General features: G+C 32.1%; 1 protein-coding gene across 4 annotated transcripts in view; it reads left to right on the top strand.

The window, feature by feature from the left end:
• The first annotated feature begins 371 nt into the window (after positions 1–371).
• The window catches only part of LOC106624991 (hybrid signal transduction histidine kinase B-like), a 29,306-nt gene continuing 9,801 nt past the window's right edge, over positions 372–19,876 (top strand). The window contains exons 1-2 of one of the 4 annotated variants that reach the window (XM_070107246.1): positions 372–917; positions 6,191–6,911. In XM_070107246.1, the coding sequence (XP_069963347.1) occupies positions 6,360–6,806 (447 nt within the window). In that variant the 5' untranslated portion in view covers positions 372–917; positions 6,191–6,359 and the 3' untranslated portion in view covers positions 6,807–6,911. Of the gene's footprint in view, positions 918–5,940; positions 6,912–19,876 lie in introns of all 4 variants that reach the window. The other 3 variants (XM_070107245.1, XM_070107244.1, XM_070107243.1) reach the window with 3 other exon arrangements.

The raw sequence follows: 19,876 nt of genomic DNA, 5'->3' as shown, positions 1-19,876 counted from the left end.
CAGTTTGCTCAACAACTCGAGTTACATATTCAAAAAGAAACAGCGAATATTTAAGCAATCAGCGACAGTGCTGCCAAGTTCTCACAATAGAAGTCTCCAAAAAGATTTATAAATGTTTGAAAGCTCCCGCCTCCCGCTGTGCACCACCAACTTTCAAAAGCTTTACAAAAGCTTTGCTAACACACCTGTCGCACTTGCCGGCAAGCACATTTGCATGTATGTGTATACTTACCGATATCACACACATACAAAGAATATTTCATGTTCACAGCAGTGACAACTTTGCAGCCCCGATTGGCGTGCGCCAAGAACCGCTGGCGGTAGGGTGCTACTCGCACGCACACACACACCCCTGACCAGCCAGCCCGTGAGGCAGCTACTGTGCCATCCGCTCCGCTATCAGTTCAGTTGCGGTTGAGGTGTCGTACGTGTTGGGCGCAACGTAAAAAACGCTATACAGCAGCGAGCTCTGACAAAATTCCGAACTACTTGGATTGTGTTTTTGTTTTGTAGTGCGTTTGCAGGCAGAACATTCAAAAAGCTAACGGTATTTCGCAGAGCGTCGGGTCTGAAGTAACTTTTCCCCACTATTTTTCCTACTAACAAAAACAATTTAAATAAAACAGTGCTCAAAAGTAAAAGCATAGTTGGCAAAGCGAACATAGTGCAAATATTTGAAAGTGTCTGTGTGTTAGTGCAACTCTGTTTGCATTGTAAATGAGTGCAACTCCTGTCAAAGGAGCTTCGCGCATAAAAAGCGCTACACCGTGAAAAGTAAACAACGGTAGAAAGTGAAATGTTTTGAAATTTGAATTCAAACTAGCCGAGGACACGCGCCGCCGAGCGCAGCAGGACCGACGGACAGGCGGCGAAGTGCGCGCTGCTCCACTTATGCTCGTCAGCAAGGAGGTCGTGAAGTAAGCAAAGCAAAACGGAATATTTAGTTCAAAGAAACGAAGAGTGTTGGCCAATATTTGCATATTCAAGTGTTTACTGTGTTTTTATGTTGATTTTGTTGCTGTGTTTTGTTTTTACGGTATTCTTCAAACGTTTTTGTTGATTCTCTTGTTCTTGGTTTTTTTTTGTTTTTTTTTTTTGTTGCCGTGTGCACCGATGCAACCGGTAGAATGCAATAACTTCGTGTTGCCATTTCAATTAATGCATTTTCAGTTCGATACGGACATTTGAGAGCGCAAGCTGAATTCTTAAGCAGCAGAGAAAGCACGATCAGACGCCGGTTGCATTGTCTGATGTCACATTTTCGATATTTTTGAAGAGCAAATGTTAAGCGATTAAATAAAAGAATATATTAAATAATAAAAGTAAAACGGTAGTTTGATACAATTTAAAAAAAATTAATAAACATAAAGAAATTTTTATTTTTATTATATAGTTAATACTGAAAAAACAATAAAAATTGTGACCGCGCACAAAAAAACTTCATTATAAAATATAATTTTTCTATATAATATAATTTTAGTAAAATATAATCTAATTAAAATAAATAAGAAATAAGTTTGAAAAAAAATTTAACTGATTGTTAAATATTTTTTTTTAATAAAAATAGAATTATATTTTTTATAATCACAATAAGGAAAAAAGACACAATAGTAAATAAATAATAAGTTAAATTAAATATAAAATCTCATATATGTATAAATTTTTTTATCTTAAATTAAATACGTTGTAATATTTTTCTATAATTTCATAACGGAAATAGCAGAAATATCTAGTTTGCAGAAATGATAAAATGAAATATTGCTTACAATCAGAACTATGTAATTTACGCCTGCAAAGGCAGATGTTTGAATACTCAATTATCGCTACTAAGTTGTCAATGATATGATATTTATCAAAATTACTCAAAGTCAATGAATCAAAATTAATGGATTATTATGACGAGCTTAAATTTGAGATTGGAAAATGGAAATGAAAAAATAATGGCATAAAATTATGAAATTTGGTTTATTTTTGTAAAAATTCTGATATCTTATATTTTTATTTTCTTCGCATTTGAAGTTTTCTGACGCAAATCAAAATTATTGCAAGAAATTCTACTAACAACTCCGAAGGGAGGTCACTTTACTTTGAGTGAAAAATTTTAACAACTGCAACTTACAAAATTTTACATAAAATCAAATTAAATACAGCTTAAGACACTGTAACTTGCTCTTGCATAACATTGTGTTTGGTCTTTCTTCGTGAATGTCAAGCGCTGCAATAAATTGAATGAATTACACTCACTTTTGTGCTCTAATCAAGACTTAGCGCAAAAGAAGAGTGTATGTTTGAGATAATCTCAAGTATATAACAATAAACCCAAGAAATGTCATTGATGGCAGAGACATGCAAAATAATAATCATCAAAAAAGGTTAAAATACACGATAAAAAATAATTAATTGAATAATAATGCAATAAAATATTTATACTAATAAATTTAGTGAGACATTTAACAACAATAAATAAATAAAAAATTCAAAAGAAGTATAACGGTTCATTACGCTAGACAGAGATCGAATATAAATGCATTATTCGCAATAAAAAACCAAGCTAATTACTTTTTGTCACTGACCTATTGATAACTTTTTGCCGCAATATCAACCTTCTACAGCATTAAAAAAAATTTACTTTTATTGCAAGCATATTTTTTATAGATTTTATGATAACAGCGAAGAACAAAAGGTGAAGCTTTTAACTTAGCAACAGAGAAATAATAGCTCACGAAGCAGCACGAAAATTATTTATTGTAATTGTGATTAATAGGTCGAACTGTCGATCGTCTGATTACAACAGCTTACACTTAAATGACTAATCAAAATATTGGTCCATACTGACAAATTATCGCAATCACAATTAATCCATAGAATTTCGTCACATAATCTCCCATGCAACTAGTCAGCTGAAATGTAACTTCAACAGTCTCTGTTTACCTTATCAACCTAGCGAGTTAACAAGTTGACAGTTGTAAACATCGTTGACACACGTCGTCACATAAATAGTGATAAGACGTCAAATGCATGAGAACAAAAATATTTGCTAACAATGCTGCACTCTCAGCAGAATATATGCGCACTAGCAAGGCCGACTAGCTGATCAAGTGTTTAAAAGCCATTGTTCCACCAGCCAGCGGCAGTAAAAACTATTATCAGCAAGCATATATATTTTTGAAAATAAATAATAATAATCGAGCACATAATTGGTGATTGGCTATTTTTTTACTTTGTATACATATATGCACTAATTAATATTTGTTTATGTATTTTGACATTTTAGTTTTATTTTTAGCTTTAAACAATCTGCTGGCATGAGTAGCTGATACTTAAAGCGCGTGCAGACATTTGACAGCTCTAAGCATCTAATTGTTTACTATGTTTTAATGGGCTTGTGTTCAATTTTTTATTTATTTTCACTCACGAGGCTTTGCGTTTGAGTTTTTACAGCGTGCGCATGTTAAATGTCAAAGCAGCTGTCAAGTAAAGCAATTCATTCATAAATATCTAGTGGATTTTGTATAATCATCTAACATTTGGAGCTCACGTGCAACTATGCTATTTATATTTACAAATATAAGAATATATATATATATGGTATATAACATGTATATATATCTCTACAAAAAAAGTAGGAACATAGTTTTGTGTTAAGAATTGCTAATGCCTTGACGATAACCACTTCCCACCAGACTTCTCATTTAGACTTTGTCCCATTCAATAAAAATACAAATGTTTCATTTATATAGCTAGCTCCATTTCAAAACCTTTTAAGCTTAAATTATGGCATACTTTTGTAGTTATTTATATTTCGCTTACTGTTTACACGTATATACCATATACACGTATTTGCTATTTTCCCTCATGTGGGCGCACACACACCTTTGCGTATGAAAACATAACATTCCGCTAAAAAGATAACAATATTGTCTAGTAGTTTTATTAGAGCATTTCCCTTTATTACTTTTTGATTTGTGATTATTATTGTTGTTGCAAGCAATAGCCTTCAATCACACAGGCATGCATAGTTCAGTATGAGAAAAGGAAATTCGCAAAATAACAAAATCAAAAGGTGCTAATTTTAGAGTTCAACTAGCAAGCAACAAAAATATACACACACACACACACACACACAAACAAACACAAAATGTGTATTTTTTAAATTTATTTTGGCAAAATCAATATGCTTTAGGCATTAGCAGTGACTTGTGTAGACATTTGCTGGCAAGAAGCGGAAAGTTAATTAGGAGAAGTGAAAAAAACCTGCTTGCGTCAAAAAAATTTCAAAACTTGTCAATTCTGGCAGATTTTGAAAAACCGCCGAACATCAGTCTATTTTTCACAGTGACAAATGAATCTATTCCAATTTTATTGCAAACGGCTTTCACTTCAATTTGTAAGATATTTTGAAAAATGCTGCTCAACTTAGTCACCTGGATTTATTTATTTATTTTTGAAAGCTTACTTTAATGACTAAAGTGCAAGTGACAGCTAAAAAGCAAATGACTAAATTTGGAATTATACATATATATTTTTTTTTACCTGAACAGAATGATCAATGTGACGAGCTGCGTCAATTTAGTCACGCTCGTCTTTCTATTCGTCTGTCTATACACGAACTAGTCTCTCAGTTATCGAAATATCGTTCCGAAGTTTTGCACACATCTTTTTCGCCTCAAAGAGCCGCTCATTTGTTGGAACCGCCTATATTGGAACACTAAAGTTAGCTTATAGTTGCCATAAAAACTGAACGATCAAAATTTAATATTTGTATGGAAAACTTTCTTATTTGACAAGATATCTTCATGAAATTTTGCATGAATTATTATCCAAGAGAACGTTATAATCTTCGAAGAAACTGTTCAGATCGAACTACTTTAGCATATACCTGCTATACAAACTGAAGGATCGGCATCAAGCTCTTTTCTAGAAAACTTTTTTTATTTGAAGAGATATCTTCGTGAAATTGTGCATGGATTGTTTTTCAAGGCAGTGGTATAATATCTGAAGAAATTTTCTAGATTGGACACTAGGACTATAGCATATAGCTGCTATACAAGCTGACCGCTTAAAATCAAAATAAAGCCTTTTTTATACACTTTTATGCTATAAGTAATACACCTGTGAAGGGTATTATGGCTTCGATGCGGCCCAAGTTGACGTTTTTTCTTGTTTTTAATGAGTATTTTGTATGCATATATATTATAATAGCAATAAAAAGCTGTAATTTTCCACAACAATGTCTGTGGTCTAATGAAAAACACGTAAATACATTGTAGCTGATAAGCTGTGTGAGAAAACATGAAAACTCAGACATGCTTGCTGTCAATAAATTGATAATAAAGCAATATTTTTCAAAATAAAAGGCGTCCTTGACTCAGTAAAATAAATATGCAATAAGGTGCAATGCAACTAATAAATATTTTAGAAGATTAAGCCAAATGCATATAAAATGTGGGATATATAAGTATGTATAAGGATTCTAATACTTCTTTGCTAGGTTATGCCAAGGCAAGGGAGAGATTTTTGAAATCAAAAAAATTCTCTTCAAAATCGCTTTGTAACACGGAGACTTGAAATTTTTATCATTTACGCCCAAAATTGTGTGACATTTTCTAAACCCAAAAGGCTTGAAGTGTCAAGGCAGCAAAATTCAGCTAATTTACTATCAAAATTATTCAAAGGTTTTTTATTGCCATAAACAAATTAGTGAAACATTTCTACAAAACTTAAAACCGCAAAAGTAATTTTGAAGCGTTTGAGTGAACGCTCGTAAAAGCGAATTTAAAGTACATGAAATTAATAGCTCGCCAATTGTCTTCTAAAAAGTTACAAATGTACAGGTGCTCATAACAATGTTCAATAAATTAACTATGTCAAATACTAAACGTGATAGTAATTTACAAAATTCGCTTTTCTCGCAATTAAATTTGTATGCGCTCAATTTAGACGCGATTTTTTAATGCAGAGATACGAAGCAAACAGCGACAGTTTAATAAGCACTAAAAAATATACATATATATAACACATACAACAACAAAAAATCAGCAAAACTGATTGAAACGTGACAACAATTCAAAAAGCCTAATAAAACTGCCCCACAGAACAAAGCAGCACTATAAATTAAACAACAACAACGTGCAAGTATTCAAAAACAATAAAAATAACAAAAATTATAAAATTATTTTAATATAAACAGCGAGAGAATAACAATTTGCTACCAGCCAGCCAGCTTCAACGTAGCATAACTCAAAAACGCCACAAAAAAAAAATAAACAATCGCAAAGAAAAATTTAAAAAAAGCAAAAAAAAAATACATTAAAAAGCATTGAATACCAGCACACTGTCAACAACGCTGTGAAACGGTCATGCATGATTTGTGTATCACCATTGTGGAGGAGCATACGAAACGAGTTTGTCGAAATTTCGCATTGACGCACACGCGTCGGCGCACCATCACCATTGAGGAGGAGGAGGCGCCACCCAGGCCACAACAAAAACAACAACAGCCGCAGCAGAGACAGCAAAAGGCGCAGTCGCTGCCACCAATATCGAAGTTAAACGCCAAAACAACAACGACCACCACCACAACAACCACGAAAGGTCCCAACACCACCACCAATAAACGCATCACACGCGAGTACGTGCTGCCCAGCTCCACGCCCAGTGAGTCTACTTCTGTGACCGTAGCAGTGCCCACAAATTCGTGTATCAAAGTGTGGGCTGAGGAGGACAAAGATCAGAACTTGTTGTTGCATATTAGAAAGCAGCGCAGCGATAAGCCTGGCGAGCGGACGCAGCAGCGCAGCATTTGATATACAGACTGCGAGCGACCTGCTAGGAAGGCGCAGCCGCAGAAGGGCTATAAGTTGGTGATCGATTTGGATTGAAGCGCCATTTACGGCAACAAAATTGTTTGAGTAAGTGCGTGTATTATATAAAATTGAATTTGAGTAAACCTTTTGTTTTTATGCATATTTGTCAAACGAGGCTAAAAAATTAGATAAATAGGACACATAAATAAGTATTTAAAAATTACTTCATCTATAACTGATCTTTGAGTTTTTGAATTTTACTGGTATACAGCAGAGTGGATATTTGAAATAGAGAACTGACAGCTGTTTCTTGAAATATTCTGTGTTCCCCTACAAATATTTCCTTCTTGTTTCTCCCTGGATTCTTGTTGGAAAATAACATTTTTGATAAGCTGTAGTCTGAGGCTTCTGGGTACCATTTTACAAAAGAAAAATCGCTAAGTGAGCAAAATAATTCACATTTACGGAAAAGAGGACGACTTGACAATAAAATGTATGGTCACAGGAGCTTTTATACTGGACTAAAGGCTTTAGTTCATGCACGAATATAACTTTTTATTAATGAAATTTTAAATATTGCAGAATTACCATATTTTAATTTCTAGATCGTTTTTTTTTTAGTTCAGCGAGTTCATGTGCTGACACTCTAGTATTAGGCCAGTGGTAAGGCCTTTGAAAATGGGAAGTGAAAGGCGAAATATTGAATTTATATGGGTTAAAAACGGTTTATCTCGATTACGAGCTTTATGTAAAACAAGATATACGACAAAGTTGTAGGTAATACAAATGTATTCAACTTTTATGCCGCACTTTTTTCACATAACTTCAAAATTTATATGAAAAACTTTAATTATATTTTTCTATATTTTACAATAAAAAATTTACTTTCACGGTATTTGGGCTAAACTTAACTTCTTATGCACGCGATGAGCCTAAATATTCTATCGGCCGTGCTTTGCTAAAGCTGTATGGAGAAAGGCGAGGTAAATCATTTTGTCGCTTGCTTCTCTATTGCACAGCTTTTGCCAGACTCATATTGAAAAATCTCGATAGACATACTCTTGGCGTACCTAGCGAAGCTCAAAACGCTTCATCTATCTATGACGATCTGGTTGTTTTAGGTTTATTTGTTGCACAAAGGATGAATAATTGTCCATGCGAGAGCCATCGATTTTGGATCAACCCTGCAACCTAATCTAACCTAACCTTTTTTTGTCCCAGATACACCGTAATTCTGTTTGATTTAAAAAATGTATTATATCGTCTTATTTAGACTTATTATTGTAAAAAGACCCAAACTTTCGAAAATTCTCACGTCAAAATTATTCGAATAAAGTCAAATTTGACAGTTATGTAAACATAGTGGGCGCAAAAATGGAGTTCTCATCTCTCTATTATATATAAAAGTTTTCTGCTGCTGTCGAGAATCAACTAACATAAGAGCGAGCTAGCTCGCGCTCGGCGGGGGGCGGACGTAGGCCAGCGAGCGAAGCGAGCATCCCGGAGAGCAGCGAAGTGCGCCTAGTTTATTATATAAAAATTTTGACTTGAATATTCCATATGACAACTCTCGAATGTATGATTCAAATTTCACTTATCTCATCGAAAGCATTAATGAGTCCATTGTTGAATCAGGGCGATTAATTAGAATTTCGTTAAATGCGTAATAAATTGCAAATTCCATAAGCCTTAAATATGAAAACTCCTTACTGCACAATAGCAATGCGAAAAGTGCTAAGCGAAAGAAACGAAAACTTGTTTCCAAAGAAATACCTAAGAGCCCCTTGACAAGAGAAAATACAGTATCATAAGCACATACACGCGTTATCACAAATAATTTTTTTGTACAGATCAAAATATATATATATATATGGATTTACATATGCGAGTATGTGTGTATGCATGTGTATGTGAAACATTTTTAATTATTTAAAAAGATAAACTGCTGACGATCAGACACCACTGACTGCAGAGGAACACGAACTTCAATTCAAATATTTGCGCACCTACCTATACGCATGTGTACATTAGTGTATATGTGTGCGTGCTTATTTGCCTGTTGATTACTGTACAGTTACACCAATACAATGCTGCTGTATGAGTAATTTTTAAAGTAATTGTGCCAACCGATTCGATAAGTTTATTTGCCTTTTTAATTATTTATACAGCGGCGCGCAGACAGACACACATACACGCATACACACACGTACACTCAGAACGATGAGTTTGCGTTTTATGCTGCTTTTTACAACGCGCGTTTAATTCTTGACTTTTTGCTCACACTCCAATTACGGTTATTTTTCCTGCCTTTGCCAATAACTTTCAAGTGTTGTTAAGTGTTATACACTCGCCTTCTATGACTATGTGCTCATACCGACAATAAGCACTTATTTGCACAGACTTTAAAGCAACAATTCGTACGTTGCGCCGGCTACACTTAATAATTGTTTCATAAATGATCGCTTTAAAGCGCCTTAAAGCACCCGTACTTAAGTGAAGTGGCAGTTGGAGCGCACCAATTGATATGAATCTATGTGTCGCGCTGGGCGTTATGATTAATCGACGCTATGCGAAACACAAAACACACTCGCATAAATATTTATGAGCGTAATTGTTGTTTTTGTTGTCGGTAAATTCAAGTATAATTAATTAGTAATTGACAGTTTAAATTTGTCAGAAATCAACGAGTCTGAATTCCCAAATTGCTTGTGTCCAGTCCTCTACAGCGCGCGACGGCTCACACGGCGTATGAGTGTTATTTCGTCGGAAATTGCACAGACAACGCTTTTGTTTGTACGCGTGTACGCGTGTATGTTTGTATATTAATTAATAACTTTCTCAGCTATTTTTAATACCAAAAGCCATTTACCCCTAAAAATTAAATATTAACAAATATTTGCCGAATCTGCGGAGCGAACTCGCTTTTAAGACCAATTAACAACCTACTTTTATAACCGTAATATAATCGCAGCATATTTACAAAATGTATATGTAAACTAACGTGTTTGCGTTAAAAACTTGCCGACAAACTAACACATTTATTTTAAGATTGTTAAATAAATATTGTAATAAGGTAACAAAGTGTGGCTGGTTGCAAATGTGGCTATAAGCAAACTGATATGACTCTGACGCTATTAATAATAATATTGAAAATTGCGAATGTATATATATAGTGTAACATAGTTATTTTCAGAAATTCGCTTAGCAAATATTACCGCTTGCATGTCTTTCAATGCATAAAAGTTGCTTATATTAATATTTTATAAATAAAAATTAAATTTTATTAATTTTATTTAATTTTTTATTAATATTTTATTTATTTTAATTTTAATTTAAAATTTAATTTTGATATCAATTAATTTTAATTTTAAAATAAAATAAAATTATTTTAAAAAAATATATTTTTTGTTTTACTTTAATACTTTTAGCTTAGTTTTAATTTTTAAAATAATTTTAGTTTTGATATTTTTTTTAAATTCTTAATTTTAAGTTTTAATGTTGTAATAGTTTTAATTTTGACAATAATTTTATTTTTAGTTTTGACTTTAATGTTACTTTTAGTTTACATTTTAATTTTGGGTTACATCTTAATTTTGGTTTTAATTTAAATTTAGTTTACATTTTATTGGATATTTAGTTTTAATTTTAATTTTAACTTTTATTGCTATTTTGATTTTAGTTTTAATTTTAATTTTTGGTTTATTTTATTTTTGATTTTTATTTTAATAATAATTTTAATTTAAATTTTATTTCATTTTACTTAACTTTATTAAATATTAATTGGAGTTTTGTTATTAATTTCAATTTATTTAGTTGATATTTTAATTTTTATTAATTTTCATTAATCTTAATTTAAACTTAATTTTTTTTACATATAATTTTAGTTTTAATTTGAAATTCAAATTTAATTTTGATATTAATGTTTATTTTAAATTAAGTTTTAGTTTTTATGTTACTTTATTTTATTTTATTTTATTTTATATAAAATTTTTATTTTAGTATTAATGTTAATTTCAATTTTATTTCATTTTACTTAACTTTATTAAATTTTAATTGGAGTTTTGTTATTAATATCAATTAATTTATTTGATATATTAATTTTTAATTTTTTTTTAATTTAGCTTTTATTTTACCTTTAATTTCAATTTTAATTAAAATTAACTTTAATTTTATTATATAATATTATATTTTATATTAATTTTAATTTAACTAATTATTTTATTTTACTTAAATTTAATTTTATTTTTATTATATTTTCTATATTTTTTGTAATATTTGTTTAATTATTGCATTACATTGTAACCAACTATCGGCATGTTATGTCGCACTCATTACAGGCACTCGTGCCAATTTTATTTATTATTCATTTAACACAAAATCAATTATATACAATTTTCATAATAAACGCATTAATGCCCGACATCGCACTTCCGGCTATAAAATAACAACAAATTATTCCTATTTGGTTAAATGTGCATCATTATATCGTACACACATATGTATCTATTTATATACATATGAAGGTTTTGTGCAGTAGTATTGGTTACGCTTTGGAAGGTATAATGACCAATCACGCGTGTCATAATGTAATATATAATATAAATAAACATATATAATTTTATATTTAGATACAATTATTAGCGAAGTTGTCAATCACACACATATTTAGCTTTTATCACAACACAAACCTTTATTACTCATATTTAATGGCTAACCACGCATTTTTATTGTGACAAATGGTCATTCATAAATTGACATATTTATTTACAATCTCCCGTACATAGAAGCATATGTTTATATAATAAAAATAACGCAAAAAGTTTGGTTTGACGCGCTGGCTACGCTCTTCCGAAAATAATAACTTTATTCGAATGTTTTCGGAGTGTTGAGAATATGTTATGCTAGCTTCTGATTTTACTCTCTGTTGCTAAAGTTGAGGCACCTACTGCCGTTTATATAACACCCACTTATGTATGTACAAGCTGTGCGCGATTTACCGCTCTTATCAGTTCGCTATGTGCATTAATAAACTGCGCACTGAGCTCATGATATTTTTATAAATAAGATACTTTTATAAATATTATCTAGATGGCACAATACTGGGATTTTCGTATTATGTACGAGTATGTTGCTCACATCTAACCATTTACCGTTCGCATGTACACTTTACAACAGAAGCGTGCCCTTTTGTTTTATTGCTTAGAGGTTTCCCCCCACCACTGCCCCGCTGTTGCTGCTATATTTATAACACAAAAACAAAGCTGTGCGGCATATGCGCAAAATATTGCGAAAATTGTGTTGCCAAAGCATTCCAAATATTAATATAACGGCAGTAAACTAACTGTTACACAATAGAAACAAATAAACAGCTGAGTTGATTAGAAAATAAAGCGTGTGGTCGCTTCCATTTTTTTTCTCTTATTTTTTTTTTTTTTTTTTTGTTGTTGCTCTGGTGTTGCTTGGGTTTGCACCACACACGCGCAGGCAGTCAGGCTCTAGAGCATACTAGCAAGTTCTCCTTGCGGTTTATGTACTGTGTGCAAAGCGCTCTCTCTACTTTTGTTGGAAATGAAAATATTTAATTTTATCGTCACGAATCTTGGCCTAAAAATTATTATTAACCGACTATTTATTTGATTTAGAAGCGCATGCGAACAATGTTTCGCGCGTTTGCAAACACAACCACAACTTAACATATGAACTGGTACATTTGTATTTGTAAACAATATCTGTTTGTCGAAGATTATATACATGAGAAACATGTTTGCTTTTCAGCGCAAAAAATAACACGACGTGTATTTATAGGTTATGTTATAAGGCAAGCACAAAGATGGCATAAAATATTTGTGATAATTTTATTGCAGACTTTACATAATATTAGTAACTTAAGAAAAAAGTATAGTTCTAATTTTAGCTTTCGTTAGCTGAGTCGATTTGTTCGCGTATAGGCGAACTAGTCTCCCAGTTTTTGAGTTATCAATCTGAAATTTTGCGCACGTTCTTGCCTTCTCAAGAAGCTACTTATTTGTGGGAACCACCAACATCGGAGTGCTATAAAACTAAAACTTAACGATCAAAACTCTCTTATTTGTGAAATTATCAAAATTTTACAACTTTATTTTCGATCCGATCATATCGTTCAAATCGGACCACTATAGCATGTAGCTGCCATACAAACTGACGAATTAAAATCAAGTCTATGTATACAAATTTCTTCATTTGACAAAATATCTGCACAAGCTTTGACATGTATTATAATCACGGTACAACGGTACAATCTCCGAGCAAATTGTTGAGATCGAACCAATAACTGCCATACAAACTGACCAAAGTTTCATATGGAAAATTTTTTATTAGTAAAGTACGTAACGTATTTTTTTGTTTAGCATCTAGTTACTTTCACAAATAGCTAATTAATTTCCGTAGCAGCAAGTTCTCATAACACAGAATAAATCGAAGTACAATGGATTTGAAATATTTCACATTTTTTTATCAGTGTTTACGACATTACTGCCTGAAATACTTTTCAAGTAAATTTCTCTTAAAATTATCTCATATCATTTTGTCAATATATTACGCTGAACCAATCTATCTATCGTTCTATCGTTTGTTGACGTAATAGCTTTGTTAACTATGCGGTTCCAATTATTTATTAGAGATACGCTTTGACAATATTTCCTACTTTTTCCTAATACAACATTAACAGTTTGCAATACATTTTTTACATTATATATGCTTTCCAATACATTTACATTTACAAATAATTTCCTACTATTTTAGTAAATAGCGAAATAACCAAACACACATTTTGGTGTTGCTTATACGCCATGGCTAATCGCAGCACTTAACTACTTGCCGCAATTGTTAGACGCTGCTATGCAAAATGCAATAAAATAAACGCTCAATAAAACAAGTGAAGCTGCGTTGACTCAGCTCTCTGCTGAGACAACAAACGTAAAATAAAAACAACAACTTGCAATAAGAAGCGGCTATTAATTAACAGCGTTGGCATTACGCGCTAATTGTCAGTGAACGAGTGTTTACATGCGAGTGGGGGAGTAAACAACAATAAACACAAGCAACGACGAGTACATTGATTGTTGAGCAGAGTTGAAATGCACTTGAAAGCTGAGTGAGAAGCTGATCCTCACATTAATTAGCACTACTTAATAATATGCAACCAAATAAGCAAAACTTGAAACAAGTAATAACTTAAAAAAATAAAAATCTAGAGAAAATTAAGAAATTATATTTTTATGTTAAATTACTTTGAATAAGAGCTCAGGGGTGATGCGCATATCTATAAATTTACAGAGTATTATTTACATTGAACTTTAACTAAAATTAAATTGAAATTATAAAATAAACTCATTTCTGTGCAAAAAGCAATGAGGTCATTAGAAATGAAACACAAATAGCACACTTCATTTAGTTAAATTCTGTCTCACATCATTATGCGGGCTTAGCAGCTATTTCTGTGCAACTTCTTCAACCAAAAGGTTACAAGGCATTACAACGTATTTAGCCTTAAGTCCATTTGCAGGCAATGGCGACGCAAGAAATTTACATTTTCTGCTGAAAATAGGTTAGCGGCCCAAGCACACAGAGACATAACCCTTATTGTATTCTTATGATGATGTGGTCAAACGGCATGGCGAAGAAACAAATTCAATATGAACTGAAAATGATGGTTACGACCGATTGTACACTCTTCAAAAAGCCGAGTACTATATGTTTAGTCGCTGCATGACAAAAGCGGCTAAAATTAGCGCGGCCGTAAAGTTGGACACAAGTAGACTGTTTAATTTAGAAATGCAAATGTCAAGCATAAGCAGAGTTATGATATACTAAATTTATGGAAATTCACCATAATGTTAGGAAATATACGGCCAAGCAGCCTGCCGCTTTCAATTTACCAGTATTGAAATGAAACGTTTAGCAGTAGGGCAAATACTGCCACTGCAAAAGGTGTAAATATATACATAGTTGCTTAATATCAGTCACAACTTTGTAATTGCAATAATTTCTTAACACATCATTTGCACTTAATTCTACCCTAGAATAACAACAACCTTCATGGAAGTACACTTTTGATCTACTTATTTGCATTCCATATAAATACCATGGCTTAAATGTGTCGGCGCTCGCGCCTCCCAACCGCTTACCGTTAGCAATAACTGGCAACGCGAAAATCGTCTCGTTAGCACGTGCTGTATTAATTATAAAAGTAAATAATGCATAGTAATGCATTAAGTGGAGCACTTAAGTTTGGCACAAAAGGGCAATGAGTAAGCGAATATATTTGCGCATACCAAAATAAAAGCAACAAAAACAATTATACCCGCAATAAAAGGTATATGTACCTTATTTACATAAATTCATATAAAAGTAGCAATATTTTTGTTAGATATTTCGAAAATTTTTTTGAAAGTAAAGTTTTTGCTTTAAAAGCATGCTCCTTGCATTAAAAATATAGCAGCAGGCTGAAAATCTAAATTCCGATCTAGTCAAGAAAACCTAAACAGACTTTTACCTTGCTTACCACCTTTCTAATCCTTCCAGAATAAGATATGTTCTAAGAGTTCTTTTTAAAAAAGCTTAAGTTAACGAAGATTCAAGTCAAATGAAAAAAACTGTGCAGAAAAATATCCGACTAACATCAAAAATGTCACAACTCTGTTAAAATAAATAAAACAAAATATCTTAAATATCTAAATTGAAATTATTTACTAGAATTAGTTAAGAATTTTAATTTCTCCATGTACAAAATAAACTTTAGTCTTTTTTGGTCTCTCCTAAAAAAGCATGTCTCACAACACGACTCGCAAAGTATATCTTATCATGAATGAAAATCTAATAAATTTTAGCAGATATTTTGAGACAAATATACGCATATACACAGAGAAAGTATCTCCACGAACAACTCATGCAAAGTACATAAAAAACAAATAAAAAATATGTAGATAAACGAATATTGACCTTCACAGCAGTAGCAATAGCTGTCTTCGCCAAGCGTGTTGGAAAGTAGTCAACTATATGAGATGCTAAAAGAATTGGGCAGCATTTGTACAACCCTGCGCCAGCTTGTCTTCTGACGCCTAGTGTTATGATTTTTTCTTAGCGGATAAATTATATTTTTTTCTTTAAATTTTGTTTTCTAAAACTTACTATATTGATTTTAAGACTTAAGTTTTAATAATTCAAACAAAAAAAGATATTTGTATTTTCATTTGTGATTTGGACCATTTACAATAGTAAATCTGATCTAAAATATCCAAAACAAAACTCGATAGCATTAAAGATAGCAGCCATACCACTTTATACAGGTATCAGCATAATCTCTTGTACGAATTCAACTCGATAACTTTGTATTTTCTTTTCAATGCAAATTTTTTTGACAGGAGAGCAGAAGCGAGTAGAGAACTGGTGAATCGAAGGCAGCTTATATTTGGGTTGGGTTATAGTTGCGTTGCATGCAAGTCACTTTCTCAAGGTAATTGGGTTCTAAAATTTTTCCTGGCGATTAAATCGAGGTGTCTTCACCGAATCACTATTAAGGAAGTGGCAAAAAATGTTCGCTTTTCAATCGGCTCATGCCGTTCTATTTTCTCCAATTTTTTGGGCATGAAACGTGTGGCAGCAAAGTTTGTTCCGAGTTCACGATAATGCACCACCACCCATCAATGCTTATTCATGATTTTTTGGCCAAAACCAAAACCGATAGCATGCCTCAACCACCGTACTCACCAGATTTGGCTGCCTGCGACTTTTTCTTATTCCCAAAATTGCAGAAACCAATGAAAGCAACCCGTTTTGCCCTAATTGATGACATCAAGTCAGAATCGAAGAAAGAGCTGCTAGCTATACCGATAAACGCATTTCCGAAGTGCATCGAGGATTAGAAAAAGCGTTGGCACAAGTGTATTATATCCGAGGAGATTACTTTAAAGGGGACAAAATAGTTATTGATGAATAAATAAGTACTTTAAACAAAAAAATCAAACTTCACTTTTTCCTTTTAACACACCTCGTATATGCAATTTGTGATGGACAACAAGAATAAATATTGCCAAGTTTATAAGCCGCAAAGGCTAAGAAGAAAGTTCACTTCACACATTGATCGAAAGTCTCACCATTCGCTATGAGAATACATTAAGCAGACATGAGTAAAGAAAAAATTATTATTAATCAATTATTAATAACTGAACGCATTTTTTGCAATACACAAACTAATCTTTTTTAAGCCATTACCCATCCCAGTTATTTACACTCTTTAAATTTATTTGATACAATTGTGCCACAATATATCACCACGTATATAATGCTAATCGTATGGGTAAATATTTTTTACCAAAACCGCTCGCAAATTATCTGTTTGTCTTATTTATTATTTTTATTTTAAATTTTTTCTCCTTTTTGTTTTGAGCTATAGAGTATGATAGCATGCTCTATAAGTAACTAAATTGCGGCAAATTAAATTTGCCGAATAATGTTAAATATTTCAGTCAACAGATTCGCAACTTCAAGCAAACAAAAAAAAAACTTACAAAAAATCATGGAAGATTTAGATACGACGCCGCATTACACACACATACAAAACATTGCAATTTCAGCCAACAGATACGTAGATAAGCGAGCGCTGTTATTCAATATTTCCCATATTATACAAGGCCGAAACCATAGGCGGATTCCATTCAATTTTTAGACCAAACCAAGTTATCGTCAAAGAAATATGCGCACTTCTTTTTAAGTATTAAGTAAACAAAGCTATTCTTCAACAATATTATGGATTTTTACTGCACTTTTCTACAATTATTATTGACCACATCGACACTACTCGCTCGCGTCATGCCTCATTATCAAAGAGTGCGTGTCAAAAACATGTCTGACTCACCATTTGCTTACCATATGACTTTGTATAGCATTTATAGCGGCTCTAAAAATTTATTAACGCTACTGGCCTTTTCAAGTGCGCTGTACTTCTGAATAGAGTTTATAACTTCTAATCGGAAAGGCACCACTAAAATTGCTGTGATTGTTCTTTGAGCTATTGGACTTGGTTTTATATATATATTTTTTTTCGCTGAGCGCTTTTGCCAAATTCTGGTCTACTTCAATAACATTTTTTACTCGCTTACTTTAATTTGGTTATAATACATATAATTGCTTATTGCTAACTTTGTGTATAATTTTGGGTATCGTGTTTCGTTATGAAATATTAACCTTCCAGCTAAACCTCCTAAGCTAAAACTAAGTCTGAGAATTTACTTATTAAGAGCGGACAGTATGCCAAAATAATCTATGACAGCTTGTCATAAGCCGACGACACATGTGTCAATTAGTTTTATCCATATAAAATTCGTTATATTAGCAGTACTATAAAGCGAATACCATATGTACGGGTATGTACATATGTGTGTTAATATATTTATGTTACTAGGTGCAATTGATGAAAAAGGACTGATATATGAGACATAAACATAAACTGCCAATAGTTTTATTCCAACGAAAAACGTTTTGCTGGTTCCTTTCAGCCATCTTAATAATTATATAGATAACCTTCAAGTCGAATGAAGATTACTTAATACTGAAAAAATATATTTTACAAAGATCTTGATAATTTTTTTGTCTTAATATCTCAATGATATTGTGTTTACATTTCAAGTCGATTGGACCGAAATTGACTGAAGCCAAAATTCAAATATGCATTCTAACTGACTTCTGAAGTTTCATTCCAAGTAAATTACTCCATTCCAATATATCGATATAGTCGTATCTCGACCCCCTGTAATTACGCTCTTTTTATCCGAATATGTTAAGTGTACATTAAACACGTCTATAGATAATCGGCACGTGTGCTTATTGCTTATTATTTTATTGACATTTATATAATATATATGTACTCTTAATGGCCTCTCGTGTGATGTACACAGCTACTTATAATGAGCTGGTATATGGCGAATTAATGTAGCAAGTCAAGCTTAAGTAATTTTCACAGCTGATTTACGTTTAAATCGCTGCGTGATTTTGAATCAATGCTGAAAAGCAATATAACCGGTAAATACTAATTGTAATAATAATGCATGAGTATATCCTCAAAGGGGCACTGCTTTTGCTACCAAAGTAAGTCGTTGGTTAAAGCCATCGTGATTGTGTCCTCAAAACACTTGAGAAACTACCAACACACCTTCAATTTTAGTGAAAATTTTGATAATATTATATATTTTTTAAATAAATTCTTTCTTTTAAGTATTTTTTTTTTTTCCAACTGCACGTTTTTATTAATGTTTATCATTTTAAAAGTGATATTGATTTCGTGATAATATAAAAATGCAATACGTACTAAATTAGTCTAAATAACTTTAAACCAAGAAATAATTTACAACAACAATGCTTCCTAATCAGTTTTTGCTTGAATTTAATTATAGCTATTTGTGTTTATAATATCTAAAAAGCAACGAGAAAGTAATTTAATATTTTCATTTGCTTATGCACTGTTTTGTACTTATTACACATATTCTACACGCATACACACACATGTGTGCATATACATATATGTATTATATTAAAATGTTTTCTTTTGCATGAAATGCGCACCAGTCCAAGTGTCACTTAACGCTCCGACGCTTATAAACCATTTAATTCGTATATTTGTTTACATACACTCACACATATGCATACAAGTATGTGTATATGTATTATTGTAAGTAAGTCTATATTTAGCTGTATTTACCATATATGCGTATATATGTATAGAATGTCAGACGGTCTTCAGATTTTGTGATTTTTTTCAGTCGGCAGCTAGACACAATGGCTAACAAACCTCGAAAGCTATTTTTAGCGCTTAAATTAAGCCGCAATAAATATAAATAAGTATAACAAATATACATGTATAGCACACAAAGGCAAGCATCTTAATCTCATTTTATTTATAGGTAACTCCATTTATAAATAAATGCAATAATAAGTACACAAAAGTTCTTAAAAAAACTGGAAAACTCAACTAAAATGATTAAATTCCAAAAAAAAATACATGTCTGGCAGAAATTTATAACAAGCTCTATATCACT

Source organism: Bactrocera oleae, chromosome 3 (genome assembly GCF_042242935.1).
Source record: "Bactrocera oleae isolate idBacOlea1 chromosome 3, idBacOlea1, whole genome shotgun sequence".
NCBI lineage: Eukaryota > Metazoa > Arthropoda > Insecta > Diptera > Tephritidae > Bactrocera > Bactrocera oleae.
The sequence above is the reverse complement of the archived record's forward strand: the minus strand, read 5'-3'. Positions and strand labels throughout refer to the sequence as shown.